A 20,049-nucleotide genomic window follows, 5' to 3' on the forward strand; every position below is an offset into this window, starting at 1 on the left:
TCAGGAAGGACAGTTTCTGTTGTCTCTATGAGCAACAGCAAAGAAATCATGTTTACGTGCTGCTGGCTATTTCAATTCTGCTAAATAAACACAATAACCCTGCAGGCATCATTTCCTTCTTTTTAAATGGCCCCATTCAGCAATGAGGAGATTCACAGCTATCAACAGTGGCCAATTTTCTGTTTTATCATCCACAAAAGCGACCAAAGTCTCTGCGACTCAGACCTCACACACATCTTAGCCCTGTATCAGTCTAGTGTTGAACTCACAGGGCTTTTTAAATTCCAGATTTATAACCCTCCTCTCTTAGATCTTGTCTGCCCTTCCTAGTGCCCTCCCATCCCCATGCATCCTCTCTGAATTCTGATGTGTTCATCACTTGAGATATAACAAAGCAGAACTTCGGAACTCCAGGCCCTACCACCTCTCTTCTTCTTGGCCTAATCAAGCTAAGTGCAATCAAAAAAAAAGCATATAGTTTACATTATTATTTCATACTCATTGTTTTAAATTTTAAAATCTCTTATTTTTTTCAAGGAAATGCTTTTAATAACCAGTTTTGTAGGGTGTGTTAAAACAGAATTTTAAAAAATTTTCTTCTTGTCAAGGAACGAGAACTTAACGTAAAAAATAAAATGGCAGTACTGAATTTTCATAAGCTTGCTTGCCTATTTCTGCATGTATTCAGAGTCTGAAGCATTGAAAGTTATGAGCTTTTATAGAAGTTGTATAAACAACTAGAAAATTTGGGCATCTTCAATGTTAAAACACAATTTTGAGGGTAACGTTTTCACTTAAGCACGAACAGTCACAAGAAACACTGAACTCTTCTGAAAACATCTTCTCTATTCACTTCTTTCTGACAGAGCGCAGTTTCTTTCTGCAGAACTCTGTTCTTAACTCTCTCCCTTTACTAAGCGCCTTGTTACCTGACCGAACCACGGCCCCAGCCTCTCAGATCTAAACTGAGCGGTGCTCAGCTCCATTCCCTGGGAAGGGCACCTCGCACGGGAAATTCACTCACCCCAGAGGCAGCGATTCATTCCGGTGACGCTGTCCCTTAAACTCTACTCCTGCTCTAATGAGTATTTTATTATGTTGTCGTAGAGCTCTCAAAGTAGAAAGATTGAGAAAGCCTGAAATATTTTTTGACCAGAGCACTCATGCGGGAGTTACAGGCGGCAATGTCTTCATCAGGGTCCAGTTAACCGTGCAGCTGCACGCACTGCTGTGGGCGAGAAGGAAGATTTCACGTGGCTCTGCAGACCTAGAGATGAAGAGTGACTCCCCAGAGGAATCCGTACACGCTACGAGGAAGACGAGGGTGAAAAAGCAATTTGAAGCGCCTGGATAAACCCTGAGCCAGAGCAAGTTTCAGGTGGGCTACACGTTGTGCAAGCAGCCCCAGCGCTGCGAAGACCGGTCGCTAAATAAAGCCCAACGGCATCAGCGGAATAAAAAACTAATTCACCCTGCGCACAGGCTCCGCCCCCCGGACAGGCCCCGCCCTCCCGGGCAGGCCCCGCCCCCCCGGACAGGCCCCGCCCCCCTCACAGGCCGCGCCCCAGCAGCGGTCCCGCCCAGGCGAGAGAAGCTGGCCCCGCCCGCGCCTGCGCCAGGGCCGCGGCGGCGCCCATCGGAAGTGCCGGTGCATAAAAAAAATGATAATAATAACAGTAATAAAAGATAAATCGTCCTCGGAGAAGGGCGTTGGAGATGCGGGAGCAGGCGTTCGTTTCGGCGCCGGGCCTCCGCCGAGAGCGCCTTCTGCCGCCTTTCCCCGCTGCCTCCTAGTCAGGCAGCCCCGCGGGCAGCCCCGAGGAGGCGGAGGCGAGCCGGGTCCTTGCTGAGGCGCTGGCGCGGCGGCCGAGGCGCCGCCGGGCCGGCGGTCACCATGATGCCTGGGGAGACCCCGCCGCCGCCGGCCGGGACCGCGGCCGCCGCCGCCGGCCCCGCCTGCGCCAACTGCGGTGTTCTCCAGCAGGTAGCGAGGGGCCGCGGGAGCGCCCGGGGCCGGGTTTTGGCTGTAGGGAGGCGAACGCGGGGCCGCGGTGGGCGGGAGGGAGGGAAGGGCGGGCAGGGCTGGGCGCCGCCGCCGCTGGCGCTCCCGGTGCGGCGGGAGCTGGGGCGGGGGATGCGGCGAACGGGCTGTGTAAAAGGAGCGGCAGCGGCGAGAGCTTTCGCCGGGCGGAGGGCGGGAGGGTGGCCGGGGTCTGCGCGGCGTGCCCGGCGGGGTCTGCGGGCGGCTCTCCGGGCGTGTGTCCCCCGCAGTTCGCTGCCGGGCACTGGAAGCGGTGTCGTCCCCCGGCTCCTTTCTTCCGAGCTCCCGAGCGTGTAGTCCCGTAGCCTGCCGCTCTGGGCGATGTTTGTTTCCCCTCTAAAGGAGGAGAAGGCCCTGCCGGGAGGCCGGGGGGCGGAGGAGGGCTTGGAAGGAGTACGGAGATGGGTCGGCTCAAGTGAGCTAGATGCCGGGTTTTGGTAATACGCTGCCAAAGCTTAATTTGGTTTTGAGAGAAGAAGTGATGGGGATTTTAGTATATAACCTACCGCGAAGGCAAAGTCTGAAGAGCTTTTGCAGTAAGGCCTCGTCTAGGCATGCATACTTTCCTGCGGAGCCTGCATTCTCTACGTGTATTCGCCCGAATGTATTTTTGCCGAATTAGTAACTTGTTCGCTAAGAGAACTGAAAAAAAGAAGACAGATTATTGTGTTGTGTAGAACATTAGCAATCCGTTCAGGCGTTATTTATGGTGTACAGTACTGGCTTTTGGGGTGAAACTTGTTTACCAACTTGAGACTCTTCCTTACAGAATATAAATGAATATGTAGCCGCATTAATTGCACTGAAGCAAAAAATGATTGATGGAGAGTAAGTACAATTGCACAAGTGCTTTTTTTGTCTGTTTGTTTGGGTTTTTATTGCTCTGAAGTTCTTAAAGCAATGCAGCAAATACGTTTTGTGGAATGTAGATGTTCATTAATGCACAAAACAAAGTCCTCCTCGAAATGAAAGTAACTTCTTCATGAATAGGTCCTAAATCTAGACTGTAAGACTTGTTTAATTTATGCCCTAAAACATTGGTGTGTAGTTGTAGTAAAACAGGGCTATATTGTTTAGCTATAACAGCTTATATGTTATTACAAATACTAGCAGAGGCAGTTCTTTGAAGAGATTTATTTCATTTTTTTCTGTTTTGAAGAATATAGTATGAGAACTAAAAGTTGTGCACAGGTGTATACGAACCTTTTCAAAGGAATTTAGTCTGAGCATTAGGGTGTGAAATGCTGTTGGCATTAAATATCAGAATATGAAAAGTGAGGCCGAACATAGGTCAGAACAATAAGGTTCTGAAATGCTTCTCATAGTTTGCTTTCTCATCTGTGATTGCTTCCACTTCTTCTCGATAACCATCAACATATGATTGTATGGAATAACGTATTGAGATATGTTATGTATACCTCCATGCTATGGCCTAATGTCCTTGCTGTGTCTCCTAATTGTAATGGTTTATTTCTCCTGTACCATGTCCCAGATACGTGTCGGTCTGGCTTTGGTGAATCTAAATTCCACTCCTGCATTCTAGTTTCCAAAAAGTATTTGAGAGAGCCCTTACTGTCTTAACTGGGACCCTTTTCTTCAAAGCTCCTTTACTCTAGGCCCATAGATTCCTTTTCCTACCTCCAAACTTTGTGTCCCTCTTCTCTCCACCAGTGCATACATTTCTTGTGGGAATTACCTCTTCTTTAACTACTTGCAGCTCAGCCCCTTTCTTTCTTGCCTTGCTTGATTACTCTTAACTGTTACAAGAGAAAGTAATGCAGCCCCCTCTGTATTGGAGTAACTGCTACAGTATTTCACTTTCCTATCCCTTTTTCTCTCTATTCTTCAAAACCATAACTTTTGAGGAAAGCAGAGAATAGCTTTCCTTGGTGCTGTCCTGTGGCCCACTGTACATCTTGGATCAGAGTAAGTGTTACCCTCTTCCGGCTGCTAGGAGAATAGTGTAAAGATGAAAGCCTTTTTGGGTCTTTTCAACAATTTTTTCTTACATTTATATGTTCTTTGCTAGGAAAACATCTTTTAAAGTTTGGGAACTAGGATATGATTTTGTGACTGTAAATATATTTTTTTATTATATGTATATTACATAACATATCAAATAATGTTTGGTTTTTGGGTTTTTTTAAAGCTGCAAATAGTTAATGGCTACAAATTAATGTAATTGCCAGTTGGTGGGTTTTTTTTTTCTGTTTTAAAGCAGCCTGATTTGAGGTTTGAATGGCTTAATGAAATAGAAGGGTTGTATTGACTGCTATCAGAAAATGCAAACCATCGTACACTTTCTGTATTTATCTGTAAAGCAAGAGGAAAGGTATCCTAAGACATGACTGTCAAAATCAGGTGAGAAAATTAGTAATGTCTTTTTTCTTTCTCTTGCAGTCGTTTGCTGACAGAGTATCAACAGAAATGCACTGATATCCTTTACTTTTCTATTAGTGTGCTTAAAGAATTAGTATATCAACATTTTTTATAAGACGGGTTGAGTCTTTTTATTTAAGGTTTAAGTTAAGAGATGATGCCTCTAGTAAAGAAGAGACTGGATGGGCTTTGTGAAGAAAGTGGGGCTTTGGAACTAAAACTAATCACTTAAGGTCTGGCTGTGTGTAATATATGGCTTAATGTGGACTATTTGAAATCTGTGTTGCTGAGAATGACTCAAGTTTTTTCATGTAACAGAAGCTCTGCTTATTCGCTTCAAACGTATTGAAACGTTTCAATTAAACACTTAGTTCTGCAAGCCCTATGTTTTTTGGGTGGAAGTCTTTATTGGATGTTTCTTTGCAAGTGGTGATTGTATTGAAATATACTTAAGGATGTTTGATAAACTGTTTTTAATTTCTACCTTAACAAGAGATTACAGCTTCAATTTGCTGAACGGTAAGTTTGATTTAAACTGTTTACTAAAGATGCTGTGTTCTCTGTGTCTTGGGTGGTTTTAGGAGTCTGATGATGGATGTAACAGCAACAGCCCTGGGTCTAGGCTGAGCTTTTAATATGGTCCTTTCTTTTACCATGCTTCCTAGGCCATAGTTAGCAAAGATACCCTTGCTGAGGAGAGAAATCGGTCCTTCTTCCACACTACCTGTGTGAAATTCTTTCCTGGCCCTGTGTTACACAGGAGTCTAAAGTGACCTAGTGGAGATGCATAGCTCATCTTTTGGTGGTGGTTAAATGTAAGTGTATTTGGAGCAGCCCTATTTGTATAAAGCATTTTGTCTTAGAGTGGTGGCTGTGTGCTCTTGCTTACTCTATTTGATTATAGAGGAAGAGGCAGCATATAATCTTTACAGACTCCATCCTGCCTGCCGAAAAATCCTGCAGTTGGACTCTGTTCTTATTTCACAGCGCTACCTATGTAGAGACACTTATACCTGACGCTTCAGTGTAGGCAGCTGGGCAGTACTCCTGTGTGGCATATGCCATCAGCTTGCATCTAGCTTTAGGCTCGGCTTAATGTTTTTAAATAAGATCTTGAATATTCTTTGAATGTAAAACGTTGGATGGAAAAATGAGAATGCATAGACTCTTAAAAGCCTTTGGGTATCTCTCACAGCACTTTTCCTTAGGGGAAAGCAAAATACTCAGACACTTGCCTGAAGAATCAGAACATTGAGTTTGAAAGTACCCATGGTTTTGGCACCTTTTTTTTTTTAATTACACTTCCTGTTTCAGAGAGATCTCTGCTCTTCGTTGCCAAGTGGAGCAGATGCTACAGAAAATCCTGCCTCTGGAAAAGTGCCAGGAAGAGTTGGGTTCCTTGAAGGCAGAGTTGGAAGAGAAAAAGGTGTGCTTGTAAGGTTTAAATAACTTGCACTTTCTCTGTTGAAGGAAATGTATGTATTTAATGCTCATCTTAATGAAGCGGGCTTTAATGAGCCTACTTGTTATTTCCAACTCATTGGGACAGGCAGCTCTGGTTTTAGGTGAAATTAATTAAATGGCAACAGGTTTCAGGTAGGCAAAAAGTTCAGGCTTTTGTAGTTCCTATGATTTTTTATTTGGGTTTTATTTCCTTATTTAGGAAGGAAGGAGATACATTCAAATTCCTTTGATTTTCTGTTCTGATCTTATTAGATTACTGAACTCTCTAGAACTTGTACTATTAAAAAGGTGCAAAGAGGGTCTATGCAGAATAGGATTTTGCTTCTGTTACCGTTTTGAACATAAGCTTTTACGTTATTAGCTACTTGAGTTTATTCCTAATTTCTCTCCCATCCCTTAGCTGAGATTTAGTCTACAGAATAAAAGTTTTGGCGGTTCAAGTTGCATAAATATACGTATTTCCTAGACATTAACTATTATTTCTGAAAAAAATACCCCACCTTCTTTCTTGTAGTTTTTTTTCATGCCGGTACAAGGTAGGATATTAACATTTGTCTTGTCACTGTACCTAGTTTTTCTTCAATGTTAGAAGTGGTTTTTAAATCCTCTTCCCTCAGCAAGCATTAGTAGCTGATGTCCTGATGGCACTTTTTCAGAAAAAGCAGGATTATATGTATGGTGTATAATAGTTATGCTTTTGACTTCCCCTTTGAGTTCCTATCCAGGTAGGTGTTGGAGGCACATACTCAAAAGATAGATAGATACATATTTATTTGTTTGTTTGTTGTAACTTTTGCCTTTAAAGAAGAAGAACCACCTGACACTTCAGCTTGCTTGTTTTCTCATTGAATATACTTTTTTGGCTATGCACTGTTTTCATTAGAATAGGTAAAGTGTCTGCCATCTATTTTTTTTTGCCCTCAGTAAGAACATACTTTAACTGTGCTTTCCTTCTCCACAGAGTTCTCTCAAGATTTATCGGGAGAGTCAACTGGAATATGTTAAAATTAAAGAAGAAATAGTAAACAGTGATGCTGTGTGAGTGATGCTGCTTTTTTTTCACACCCTTCCTTTCCCCCCTCTTACCTCTTCCAGAACTTGGTCTTGTACCTTACCTAGTTACGCTTTCCATTTTGCTAAACTTTTTATGCTTATGGGTTCTTAAAACAGGGAGTTGATGGAAGAATGGTCTTAAATTTTGTAGCAAACACTCTGGAAGGTAGTATTAGTTTAATTATTATCCTGTCTTGAAGTGGCTTTTGGTGGTTGTTTAGCAAAGGTTTTTAAGAACAGGATGAGGTTGGAGAAGCAGCTGTGGTTTCTCCAGTTTTAAGTGGTTCTTGGCTTTTTGTTATTGCAGTCCGTTGCAGTTGTGGTGATAAGTCTCTGAGGCCAATATATAAATGATATTGCCAAAGTGATCTGCACTTAAAATCAGTCCTTAAAATAAGTGTTTTTAAAGAAACAGCTCAGCAGGCCCTGAACTGTCCACCATATTTGGAAGAAATGGGCAGGAGGGATTTGGCACCAAAAACGCAGAAGCCGTTTTTGCTGCCATAGTACAGAATATTGTGAAGCTGTGCCTTGGTAATTCCCAAAGTTTGTTCTTTCGGTAACCAGTCACTCAAAGGCTTCCTTGCCTGGAGCGTATGTGTGTGTTGTTATGTCTTACAGCTCTTGATGGACTCTCTAATGAATTTGTCTAATTGCTTTTTAACCCTGTTATATTCCTAGCCTCTAAATCACCTGTACTGGGGAACTGTGACTTCTCAGTATTGTATGGAAAGGTACTTATGCTCTCAGAAGAGAACTAGCTAATATACAGCTGGGTGTTGTGACTTTGTAGTTGTGGTTATTTTTCTCCATGTGCATCACTTTTCATTTATCAACACCAATGATTGCTCCGTAGTGATTTGGAATTCTAAGACCCTTCTTCTCTTTTTTATAGTCAGCCTTTATTTCTGATGTGTTCCAGCACACATCCCAATGGGACTCCCACTGGTGACTCTTTACTTCCTTCCTTGTAAACTGGCTATCATTTTTAACTTTGGTGTTCCTAAGCTATTTTGGTGTTTCCAATAGGTCGAGGTGATCGTTCCCCTCTACTCAGCACTGGTGAGGCCACTCCTGGAGTACTGTGTCCAGTTCTGGGCTCCCCAGTACAAGAGAGGCATGGACATACTGGAGAGAGTCCAACGAAGGGCCATGGAGATAATCAACTGAAGCATCTCTCAAATGAGATAGCCTAGTATCTTTGGCTTGTGAAACATACAGTACTCACAGGCACAGCAGCAAGCTGCTATTATCCAAAAGATTGTACAAGCAGACTAGCATTGTTGTCACTTGCTGTTGTCACTTCTGCCAGATTGCACTTATTTCATATACCAGTGTCAAAGTTAGGTTGCTCAGGACCTTGTCTGGTTGAGTTTTGAATATTTACAAGCGTGGCGTGGTAACTTGAGTCTGTGTCCACTGTGAAGAAGGTTTTAGGTATGAAATCGCTTCTACAGACAAGCTTTGAAAGAAGTAGTCAAAATGTTAGACTGTTCCAGAAGTAAGGTTGCTCATTTAAATTAAAAGATCACATTCTCTCTAAGGATGAAATAAATACGACACACACAGTTGTTGTTTGTGTTTATATTTCTCAACTTTTGAGTATTACAAATATAACCACATTATGTTTTTTGTAGCTTGGGTATATTATAACACTGATGTATTCTGCTTCTGGATGCAACTTCTGTTGGCATAGCTTTCTGTCAGCCACAGTTGTGCATGCATCTTCAAGATCAGATAGGAGCTTGGGTTGGATAGTGTAAGAGGGGTTCTGTCCAAATGCATCATCTACAAGCCTTGCTTTTTGTGAGCTACTGCCTATTTTTTTTCTTAATGTAATTGTGTGTTGATGATGTTAGTCAGCATACTACTGTACCTGTGAAAGTAACTATTTCAGCTGCAAATATCATTGCAATGGTAAATGTTGGCATTTAGTGGCTGTCTGGTTATTCAGATTCTTAGTTGTTTGTATCACAACATTTCTAGCTCGAGTTGAAAGGGACCTATGAGGATCATTGAGTCTAACTCCCTGCTCCTCGCAGGACTACCTAAAACTAGACCATATGACTAAGAGTTGTCCAGATGCTCCTTGAACTCCGACAGGCTTGGTGCTGTGACCGCTTCCTGGGGGGAGCCTGTTCCAGGGACCGACCACCCTCTCAGTGAAGAACCTTTTCCTCATGTCCAATCTGAACTTCGCCTGACGCAGCTTCATTCCGTTTCCTCATGTCCTATCGCTGGTCACCAGAGAGAAGAGATCAGCACCTCCCCCTCTGATGGCCCCCTTGAGGAAGTTGTAGGCTGCGATGAGGTCACCCCTCAGTGATGAGGTCACCCCTCAGCCTTCTCTTCCTCAAGCTGTACAAGCCAAGTGACCTCAGCCTCTCCTCATAAATCTTGCCCTCGAGACCTTTCACCATCTTTGTCACCCTACTGTGGACACACTGTAATAGTTTGGTGTCCTTCTTATACTGAGGCCCCCAAAACTGCATGCAGCGCTCGAGGTGGGGCCGCACCACTGCAGAGTGGGACAATCACCTCGATTGACTGACTGGCTATGCTGAGCTTGATGCACCCCGGGACATGGTTGGCCATTTTGGCTGCCAGGTAACACTGTTGACTCGTATTCAACTTGCCATCAAGCCAGACTCCCTGACCTCTTTCTGCAGGGCTGCTCTCTGGCCTCTTGTCCCCCAGTTTGTACGTATAACCAGGATTACCCTGTCCCAGGTGGAGAATCTGGCGCTTGGTCTTGTTAAATTTCATACAGCTGGTGATTGTCCAGCTCTCCACTCTGCCCAGATCGCTCTGTAAGGCCTCTCTACTCTTTAGGGAGTCTACAGCTCCTAATTTCTTATCATCAGCAAACTTATTAATGTACATTTGACTCCTGCATCAAGATCATTTATAAAAACATGAAAGAGCACTGGCCCTAAAATTGAGCCCTGGGGAACCCCACTGGTGACTGGCTGCCAGCCTGATGTAACCCCATTTACTGTAACTTTTTGAGCCTGACCCCTCTGCCAGTTGCTTACCCAATGTATTATGGACTTGTCTAGCTGTGTGCTGGGAGACAGTATCAAAAGCTTTGCTAAAATCAAAAAAACCCACCACATCTACTGGCTTCCCTTGCTCAACTAGATGGGTGACCTTGTCATAAAAGGAAATTAAGATGGTTAAGCAGGACTTCCCCCTTGTGAACCCGTGCTGGCTATGACCAATGACTATGTTGTCTCTTTCCAGAATAACTCCCAGAATAACCTTCTCCATAATTTTACCTGGCACTGATGTGAGACTGACAGGCCTGTAATGACCAAGGTCTTCCTTCTTACCCTTCCTGAAAATTGGGACAATGATTGCCAGCTTTCACTTGACTGGGACCAGATGCCCAAGCCCGTTGAAAAATAATGGAGAGAGGCCCTGCGATGATATTGGCCAGCTCTTTTAGTATCCTGGGGTGAATCCTATTGGGCCCCATACACTTATGTGCATCCAGCTGGAGCAGAAAGTCTTCGACAAGTTCAGAGTTGGCTGGGAGTTTATCAACCCCCCAGTCATGGTCTTCCAACACATGGCACCGGGCGGGTCCCAAGGCCCATCATCGGTATCGAAGACAGAGATGAAGAAGGCATTAAATGCCTCTGCTTTGTCTACGTCCCTATTTGTGAGGTGACTGATCTCATCAAGTAATGGACCAGTGTTACCTCTGATCCTCCTTTTGCTGTTAACATATTTTAAAAAGCCTTTTTTGTTGTCCTTCAGAGTACTGGTCAGCTTGAACTCTAATTGAGCTTTGGCTGCACGAATCTTCTCACTTCAATAGCGAACAGCATCTCTGTAGTTTTCCCATGTCGCCTGTCCTTGCTTTCAGTGTCCATACATTGTAGATGCAGCACTTCTGTGTGTTGGTCAGAAGATAATCTACAGAGAGTTCATTACCTGCTATTTTCTAAAGGACAACCCTCCACCTCACCTTTTTTTTTTTTTTTAACTGCAAAGATGTTTTATGAGGATTTTTTTCTGAAATTCTCACCTTCACTGTCAAAGCTATCATCTGAGTATAGAGAGAGTTAAGCATGAACCTGTTCAGGCTGAGGAGGCTGAAGAGCATTGGTCTATGACTTTATAGTGTAAAAGCTTTGATACTGACCATGCCAAAGGTGGTCAATCATCCTGTTTCTGAGTGGGTTTTCAAATGTATTCCAGTTAATGTCTGAGGTGATGATTAAAGCTTACACATCCGGAAAGGCTTAGGCTGTAAATCTCAATCTATTATACAAGTTTTAATATGAGGAATGGATGAACTGTGTTCTTCGTGACAGTGATCAGTGAGCATTGGGAGCTTGTGTTTGTCAGGACAGAGTCCTCTACTTATCACAGGAGTTTAAAAACTGTTTCTGGGATACTGGGGTTTAACAGAAGGAAGTAATAGAAGTGTTTACTTTTTTAAATTATTTTCCAGTTCTGTGTGTGTTTTACATATAAGGTAGAGTTGGAAATGCTGAAATTAAAATTGTTCAGGATGCATAATTTTTTTTTGTTTTGGTTTGGCTTTAGTAAACACCTGGATAGTCTGAACAAAAAGCTGTGGGATGTAAGTGATCCTGAAGGCTAATCCTGATTATCTCATTGCTTAGGTCTTATTGATTGTAAGCAAGGCTTAATTGTTTTTAAGGAGTAAAACTAACCTGTCTGCATTACATCATAGAAATGCAAAAACCAGAAGCCAGCTTTCTGAGGTTGTGTTTGTAACTCCAGGCTGTAGCTGAAGGTATATTTATATACCTGGATTAGTGGACTGACTCTTAAGAGCAAACTCTTACCTCTGTAACAGATACAGCTGTTTCTGTGAGAATGTCAGCAACAGGCTACTGATTTAAGTTTTCAACTTCAGGGACATGTTGGTCTCACAGGTCCTGGGTCTAGGAAGTGTTTTCTCTGAAATGGCTATATTTTTTTTTTTTACCTGGCTTTTCATGCAACATAATTCTATACAAAAATGATGTATTAATGCCTTCTTTTTAACAGGAGAAAGAAACTGGAAACAAAAGTGAAGAAACTTGAAGGTAACTTTCTATGTTGTGTTGCTGTGCTGTTGTCCTACTCCATTTCTTGATTCCTTTTTTATCCAAAGAAGTAACTGCAACTTTCTAACTGAGGCCCCAAGGAGCAAGATAGGGCAGTGCTATGCATGGGACTTAGTCTCTGAATCATCCCTCCTGCAGAATGTTTTCTGTTGAGTATCTTAGGCACATGGTGTAAATGAAGTTGGAAGGGAACTTCTGGTCATGAAAACCTCAAAGGATGGACTCTGCCCAGCCTGTCCAGGCAACCTCATTCACTGCATGACTGTCTTCATGGTGAAAAAGCTTTTCCTTATAGCCAGTTGGAAACTCTTGTTTCAACTTATGCCTGATGTCTCTCATCCTCCCATCAAGTACCACTGAACAGTCTCGTTCCATCTTCTTGATACCTCCTTGTAGGTACAGGAAAGCTGCTCTTGGATCCCTTCTAAGGTTTTTTTTGTTGGTGTTTTTTTTTTTTCCTGTCAAGCTAATTAAGTCTAGCTGAACGAGTCTGTTTTCATAGGGCATGTGCTACAGTGTTCTTATAATCTTAGCAGGATTCTTCTAGTCATGGTTATGATCATATTTAAATATGTAGTGATCCTGACACATCTTTTTTTCTGATTTTTAAATATTCTGGCAATTGGGTTTTAGATTGTTTGTTTTGTTTTTAAGTAAAGATAAAGCACTGGCCTCGTGCCACACTGTTTTTCTTGTTTTGCTAGTAGGGGGTGGATATGCTTAAAGCATTCTGATACTTAACTTGCTGTACTGTTAGTTGGCAAGGCAAATATTTCCATTTGTGGCACACTAACAGCTATGCTTACCACAGTTTAAAGTACAATGAACTGAGTGACTTGTATCTTGGTGTTAGATACAGATCCTACTGTAAAGTACAGGTACAGGGTGTTTATTTTTATGAGCATTTTGGAGTTCCAGTATGTGGCAGCAAGGTTTTTATACCCTCTTGCCCCTCAAAACTCAAATTCTGGCAGGGTTAGAACAAAATACTGTGAGATAGTTTGCAGTAAGTCCAATTTGAGTGACTAGTTTATCTGTTTTGTTCTTTTCTGTGTTCACTAAATATCCCAGACCCCGTATTTTAGCCTGGTATCTTTTGTCAATCTGAAATTTTCCTGTGATTGTTTCTTGTCAACTACCACCTGAGCTGCCTTTCTAATGCTCTTTCTTTTGATATGCCCTCTTCTGTGACATGATCTGATCAGCAGGCAAGTTCCATCTGTCTTTTCTCTGCTGTCCATGTATAAGTCACTAAGCTGATCTCTCAGGAGCTCTCTCAAGTATCTCTCTCGCTTGAGAATTTCCCTAGGAGCCTCACGTTCAGCCCTCACTTCCCTGCCCTGTACTCTTGATTCCCATCCATCTGCACTCTTCCCAGGTGTGTTAGACATTAAGAGATCTGGTACTCCTCTGATTTTTAGTCTTGAGTGCTATCTACATCTTTCTAATGCAGTTGGCTGTAGTGTTTCATCTTTGAACCAGAGCCCTCCTTTAAATAAGAGAATAAAACGCATGAAAAAAACATTGCACCTCATTCTTAATTTTATTCCCTTTTTTCACTTGTATATTGTTCTACAGTACAGTATCATTACAATATGACCCACTGTTCATTCTTGCATGTAAGTGAGAAAACTAATAAATGTATTTCAGTAGTTCAGAACAGTAATTATGCAGTGGAATATGACATACTTGTATGCATGAGTTTTTGTCCAAATGAGCCAAAATATAACTTCGGTAGATTTGTATTTCACACTACCTATATTATTTTTCTGGTAATTTGATTTGAAAACTGGTGACCAATATTACTGAAATTAGTTGTCCCTTATATATTGTAGTTTCTAACTTGCATTTTCGTTCTCCTTCTTGAAGAGGCTGCAACAAAGCATACACAGGACTTCAGACAACTGAAAACTGAAAAGAAAAGGCTTGAAAAGGAGCTAAAGAAGGCACAAGTAAGGCTTTCCTGGTCTTTTGGATGAAGCTTCTTTTAGTATTTCTTGCAGGGGCGGGGGGAAGGAAGCTACTAGTAATAGAGATACTGAAATAGTAAAATTACATTTGTTGGGGATATTGAGTAACTAAACATAGCAATTCACCTTAAGATATAGAAATTTTCCAACTGAAGCATGACCTTTGAAATGCCGATTTAGATTTCATGCTAATTAAGAGTAGATGCTCTACAAACTGCGTATGGCATGAAAAATTAGTATTATTTAATTTTAACAGGGAAAACTTGATGGTGTACTTAAAGAGAAGTGCAGAAAAGGTAAGCGTTCACCTTTAATTGCCTTCAGATTTATGTGTAGTATTGTTCCATTTGAACATTTCACTTCCCCCCTCTCCTCTTTTTAATAGTTAAGCATGCGGAGACCCAGAGTTCAAGTGAAGATCTTACAACAGATATAGACAAAGGTAAGATTTTTTGCAAGACCCTTCTCTGTGCAGAACCAACCATTATGAATTTATTGCTACTCTTCTGGAGTTGCGTTTTTGGAAACAGAGGATACTGACAGAAATGCTGTAAGAGCAGATGTGGTTGATACAGATATGTTACATTGATGAAGGACTAATGTAATAGATTACTATTTTTAGTTTTGCAATAAGGAAAATACTTGAGTCATTAAAATGACTAGTCTACACCATGAGTATGTGAAGTCAATTGATGTGCAAATATTAAACAGAATGCAAACACTGAGAAAAATACAAACAATCCCATTGTCTGTGAAGCTCATTGAAATCATGAAGCATGCAAAGCAAAAGACACAAGATAGGAGTGTAATCTGCTACAATTTCTATGTGAGGCTGTGTAAATCAAGTGGAAGTAGTTGTTTCTTATCCTATTGACTTTATCTGAATCTAACTGTGTAATGGAGCAAATTCCTTCTAAACTTCTTCTAAAGTACTGAGGCCAAACTTTAAGCACATTTATTTTTTGCAGTTTTGCAGTCTTTTAAAATACTGGTATTGCTTTTGAATTCTCTAGAAATTCTGGAGGCAGTTTTCAGGCAAAAGAAGAACTTCCCTCTTCTATTTCTTGCTTTGCAATATTTGTATATAAAGTTTGTTGCCAAAATTAAGCTTTTCTGAAAAAGGTAGACCTTGCCAGTTCTTGTGTGTCTTGGTATATTTTTACTGCCTTTTGGATTGTACTAAATTGGTACCCAATTTAGTCCTTTAATTTTTAATTAATGGCAAAATGGGAAAATTAAGAACTGAACTCTAATTTGAACTTCAAATAGCGGCAAGGCTTTATTACTGATGAGAAATTGTTACTGTTGTTAATAGCTGTCATGGAAAATTTGGCAGGTTTTCTGCTTATGTGCTGAGGGTTTTTTTAATATGTCTCTTCATAAAATAGTAGCAGTTTGCAGTGGTCTTTGAATTATGGAATTGGCACAAAACCAATAGTCTCAGTTCATGATTTTTGGATCTGATGATAGTTTTGGCACAAGTAGGTGATGTGCTTGTGTATTTAGTTGAGTTTTTGGTCTGTTTCTCCCTCTCTACCTGCCCTTCTTGTTCCGGAACTAGGTAATTTGGCATCACCAAGCAATGGTGATGTTAGGAGTCCAGACAGTGTTTACTAAAGTTGTGGCCTGATAATTAATTCAGCTATATTTAATGTGCTGTTACTCTGTGATAAGACTAAGATGAGTTACTACTGAGTGCGCATAAAGAATGTGATATAAATACTTTTCTCCTAAAAGATTTCCTCCCCCATTTATGTTCATGTCACCTGAGTTGTTTTAGAAAGCTGTTTAATTTCACTAATGCTACATTCAAATCTGTTTTTACGTTTTACTCTGGGTGCTGCTACAACTTTTTGCAACCCTCACTGTAGAAAGGAAAATCTAAAGCATTCTGCAATGGTTCCTTCAGTCTGCTGTGTGGCTATGGCCAATACAGGATCCATTCTCTCAGTGGCATCTAGCATTTCTCTTTCTCTGAAGCTGAAATGCCCCTATGTCCCTTGTCTTAATTTTTGTTGTGTGTATTTTGTATTTTGTTGTAGGCATGTATGTGTTCTGAGTAAAAATGAAGAAACATAAATTCTTAGCTCTCTGAGCAATCGAAGTTTTCCTCAATTTATAAAAATACTTATTTTAACAGAAAAAATAAAGCTCTTGTTAGAAGAACTCTGGATGTGCATTGACAGTGCAACAGGAAAAAGAGAGAATCAGGAAAATGATCCTGTCTTGGGTGAGATGGCATGCAAAGTCTTGAAATTTTCTTGAGGTGGTCTCTTTTTCTGACCAAAAATAAATACTGGTACATTTTTTCAGCTTCTATTCAGGATAAGGCATGGCCTGAAAAAAGAAGACTGACTGTTACAGAAGGTAGGTTCCAGTAAATGTGAATTTATTAATATGCAAGTGCCTTAATTTAGTCTTACTAGGATATCATCAGGTTGGGTACTGTTGGCATGACACTTTTTTTGACAGACTTAAATACTTTCCTTAATGATTGCCTAGGCAAGTACATGTGTGATTAGAATATTTGAAAATAATTGCAAATATTAATTTGAACAGCCAAATAAACTGGAACAGTCTCCTGAAGGAAAGCTGTTGTAATCTGCTGTTGCAATTGAGAAATCAAATTCTATTCTTTTACTATCAGCTGCTTTGACTATTTCTAAGTAGTCAAAACTCACATCTCATGTTTATACCTTAATTATTATATCATTATAAACTGCAGTATATACTGTGAATTACGGGATGCAAGCACTCTTTTTAGTCTGAAACAAACACATGGTAACATAGTTGGATTGTAAAATTTAAGAAGCTGTTACCACCATTTTCTTCATTCATTCCTGCCTGAATAATAATAGATAACGGTGCATTAATTTTCATATTAAAAGACAGTCATACAGAGAAACAAAACATATAATTTGGTGATAGCTTTAATTTTGTAACATGATATTCAGTATAATAATAAAAAATAATCTGAGTAGTTATCCCCATGCAGATTCACAGCAAACTTGAACTGCTTTAACTTCATGTAACAGATGTAATTTTCCTTCTGCCCTCAAGAGTAATAGGTGCATTGAAACTGCGTTAGTTGTCTCTCCAGAGTGTGCTTATTAATCTCTCACTTTTATTTTCTCTACTACTTTAGTTTTCTGTAACTCAGGCTGTAGAGGTACTGTCTGGGATAAGTACCCTGCCTTATTAAGAGCTTTGAAGGTGAACTGTTATCCTGTCTCCCCACCCTGTTAAGTCTGAAAATTTGCTACCAGTGTAGATCCCAATGAATCTAGTTTCAGATTGTGTTCCAGTGGAATCCACTTCAGAGGTGCCAAAATATAAGGACCAGCTCATAAGCCAGTTTATCAACCTCGCTCCCACCAGTTTAATCCAGCAGATCTGTGGCTTCAGCTCCAAAACTGAGCTAGACAGTTGTCCCCCGAGATTCTGAATTTGATTTCTTGATCAAGGGTCAATGAAATGACAGGAACAAGCACAAGAAATTGAAGAGTTTGAAATGTGGGTGATTTCAGGGGTATCAGGTTCTAGTGTCACCCCCTTCCCATCCATCACAAGGGGAACTTTAGGTTCCAGGCATCCTGTCCCATCTTTTACTATTCACATCTTCTCAAGGAAACTACAATACTTTCACAAAAAGAAGCAATTGTCCATAACAGTCTCTTCTAGTCAGTCCCTCTTTTGCTTTTGTTAGAGTGGCTAGATATCGTAGAAATTTATCTTACTTTCTGTTGCTTTGGGTTTGGTTTGGTTTTTTCCCCACTTTAAGTCTAGGACAGCCATCTTGTTGTTCTGCCTCTCATGAAAGTGGCCATTACCTTGGATTCATAATAGCAAAATGCTTATGTTTACAGATGCAATCTTCTAGCAAAAAAAAAGGGTCTTAATGAGTTTGCCCTAATTTCTTGTCCCATATTACAATGGTTTCATCTTAGAGATCAAATCATCTTGATGGTAGTATTGCTGAAGCATCTTTCCCAGAGAATGTCAGTTCATCTGTCAGCCTGGATCTTAAAACTTGTAAGATGCTGCTTTGACCAAAGGAGATATCAGAGCTTACTTACCTTGGGGGGAAAGGAGGTGGTAGAGAGAGATGGATCTTGGATATAGGGGTTTTGATAAGTTTTCCTACTAACTCCTTTAGTGGAGCTAACACATCAGAATGTGCTTAAAGGTTATTGGGAGACAGATCTCTGGGAGGTCATTTTCACCTATCAAATTAAATTAGTATTTCGAATCTGATGCTACCATTGATGCTGCTTCAGGAGTATCTCTGCAAGTTATAGTAGTGGATAAGCACCGACAGCAATAATGAAGCACACTATTCTTTTTTATTTTTCCAACAGAATGCAAGTTGTGCCAATTAAATCAATACACCCACTGTTCAAAACCATTTTGTGCATGTGCTGTTCTTTATACTGTGGGATGGTACTTGGATGTACACAGAAAGGCTTGATCTCTTGCTTGAATACTGCTGATATTGCGTCCAATAGCGTTTGTGAGCACTATAAACACGGTCACACATACAAATGTCGTATAAGAATTGCAAATGCTACAGAGTAGGTTCTAGTTCCATGTGGCGCACTGGGGTTTGGGAATTGTTGATTTCTACTGTTTTATTGGAGGTAATCTTTTCGTTTTAAAAAATCATAGAATTTAAATTTCAGAAAACTGGGCCACCTTTTCACTGTTAAAAGTATCTAGCACAATTACAATTGATACTTAAATTCTTTGTCTCTACTGTTTAGACTTTCCTGGGGCAATGTGTTTTGTCTGCATGCGTTAAGAAATGGCTTACTGTGTAATAATAAAAAGTGCGATTTGAGAAGGAACAAACCAAAAGTACAATGCAAAGAATCACACAGAGCATTTGGACATGCTTTCTTGCTACTAGAATAACTGTATAAAACTGGTATAGTTGATATTATCTTGAAAGGGTTGTCAGCTGCTCAGTATCTTTCATTGTCTTAGTGGTTCAAACTCCTTTGTGCATAGGTATGTTGCAGGGAGAACCTCACTTTTAAGAAAGTTTTTTTTTTTTTTTTAAGGGTTCAGCTTTAAGTCACACCATTAAAGACAAAATCTTGTATGATTGGACTTAAAATTGGAATCTAAAGAACAAACACTTTAAAGCGTATGCATATTAAATCATAAAACTGGGAATATAGCTAAGAACTCCTGTACCGTGTTTATGGCAGGGTATAACTGTGGCTGGTCTTCAAGTGCAGCTGTTGGCTCAAAGCTGCAGGTTGCTTTAAGCTGAGAATTACAGCCTGAGTGGGGAATGTCAGTGCATGCTTGTCCTGCTTTTCCTGAACATCAGTTACTGGGCTAAAACTGAAATAAATCATTGAGCTGTATGGACCTTCAGTCCTACCCAGTATGGCCCTTCCTGATAAGAAAAATTGGTAAGAATAGTCTTAATGATCCAAGTCAGAAAGTGGTTTGGGGGGAGCTGTTTGCACAGACATATACCTTTTTCATGAAAAAAGAATTGTTTGTGAATGATAATATCTGATCTCTGTAAGGAAAATATTTCTGAAAGTGACATTAAGTGCTTCTTATTACTAGTCTATGGGAACATCACTTGAAAAGATGGTAATGCATTCTTATTACTAATGATGTATTATCTCTATAAAGAAAAATGGGAGGGGAAAAAATTCTTAACAATATTTTTATGTCTTAGAAACTGTACAAATCCACCAAAAGATCAGGAAGTGTGATGGCAAAACACTGCCTTGGTGTTCCTCACTGGAAAGTGCTGGAAAGCAAAATTCTCTAACAGCCATGCAACTTCAAGCGAGTACTGAGCCTTTTGGAGGTGACTGTGTTGAGAACAGGCCTACTGAAGAATGTCTGCGCAGTGGTGAAGATAAAACTGTGGGTGTGATAATACAGACAGATGGGGCACACAGCAGTTCAGACTTCTCTGATCAGGAGCAAAAGGGCCCAGGTGGAAATGTGATGGATATATTGAATTGGATTAGGCCTCTCCCTGCTCTGCTTTCTCCAGTACAGCTTTCACCACCAACTACACAGGTGA

The 20,049-nt window shown here is 40.7% G+C and overlaps 1 protein-coding gene across 5 annotated transcripts in view; it reads left to right on the forward strand.

Annotated features, from left to right (window-relative positions):
* The first annotated feature begins 1,853 nt into the window (after window positions 1–1,853).
* Window positions 1,854–20,049, forward strand: part of ICE1 (interactor of little elongation complex ELL subunit 1) — a 35,485-nt gene continuing 17,289 nt past the window's right edge. For 2 of the 5 annotated variants that reach the window (XM_030041759.2, XM_041118299.1), the window contains exons 1-13: window positions 1,854–1,984; window positions 2,811–2,869; window positions 4,442–4,476; window positions 4,921–4,939; window positions 5,735–5,846; window positions 6,846–6,922; window positions 11,966–12,003; window positions 13,894–13,976; window positions 14,251–14,290; window positions 14,377–14,436; window positions 16,135–16,224; window positions 16,308–16,361; window positions 19,693–20,045. In XM_030041759.2, the coding sequence (XP_029897619.1) occupies window positions 1,895–1,984; window positions 2,811–2,869; window positions 4,442–4,476; window positions 4,921–4,939; window positions 5,735–5,846; window positions 6,846–6,922; window positions 11,966–12,003; window positions 13,894–13,976; window positions 14,251–14,290; window positions 14,377–14,436; window positions 16,135–16,224; window positions 16,308–16,361; window positions 19,693–20,045 (1,110 nt within the window). In that variant the 5' untranslated portion in view covers window positions 1,854–1,894. Of the gene's footprint in view, window positions 1,985–2,810; window positions 2,870–4,441; window positions 4,477–4,920; window positions 4,940–5,734; window positions 5,847–6,845; window positions 6,923–11,965; window positions 12,004–13,893; window positions 13,977–14,250; window positions 14,291–14,376; window positions 14,437–16,134; window positions 16,225–16,307; window positions 16,362–19,227; window positions 19,415–19,692; window positions 20,046–20,049 lie in introns of those variants that run through there. The other 3 variants (XM_041118298.1, XM_030041762.2, XM_041118300.1) reach the window with 2 other exon arrangements.

Source organism: Aquila chrysaetos, chromosome 18 (genome assembly GCF_900496995.4).
Source record: "Aquila chrysaetos chrysaetos chromosome 18, bAquChr1.4, whole genome shotgun sequence".
Classification (NCBI taxonomy): Eukaryota; Metazoa; Chordata; class Aves; order Accipitriformes; family Accipitridae; genus Aquila; species Aquila chrysaetos.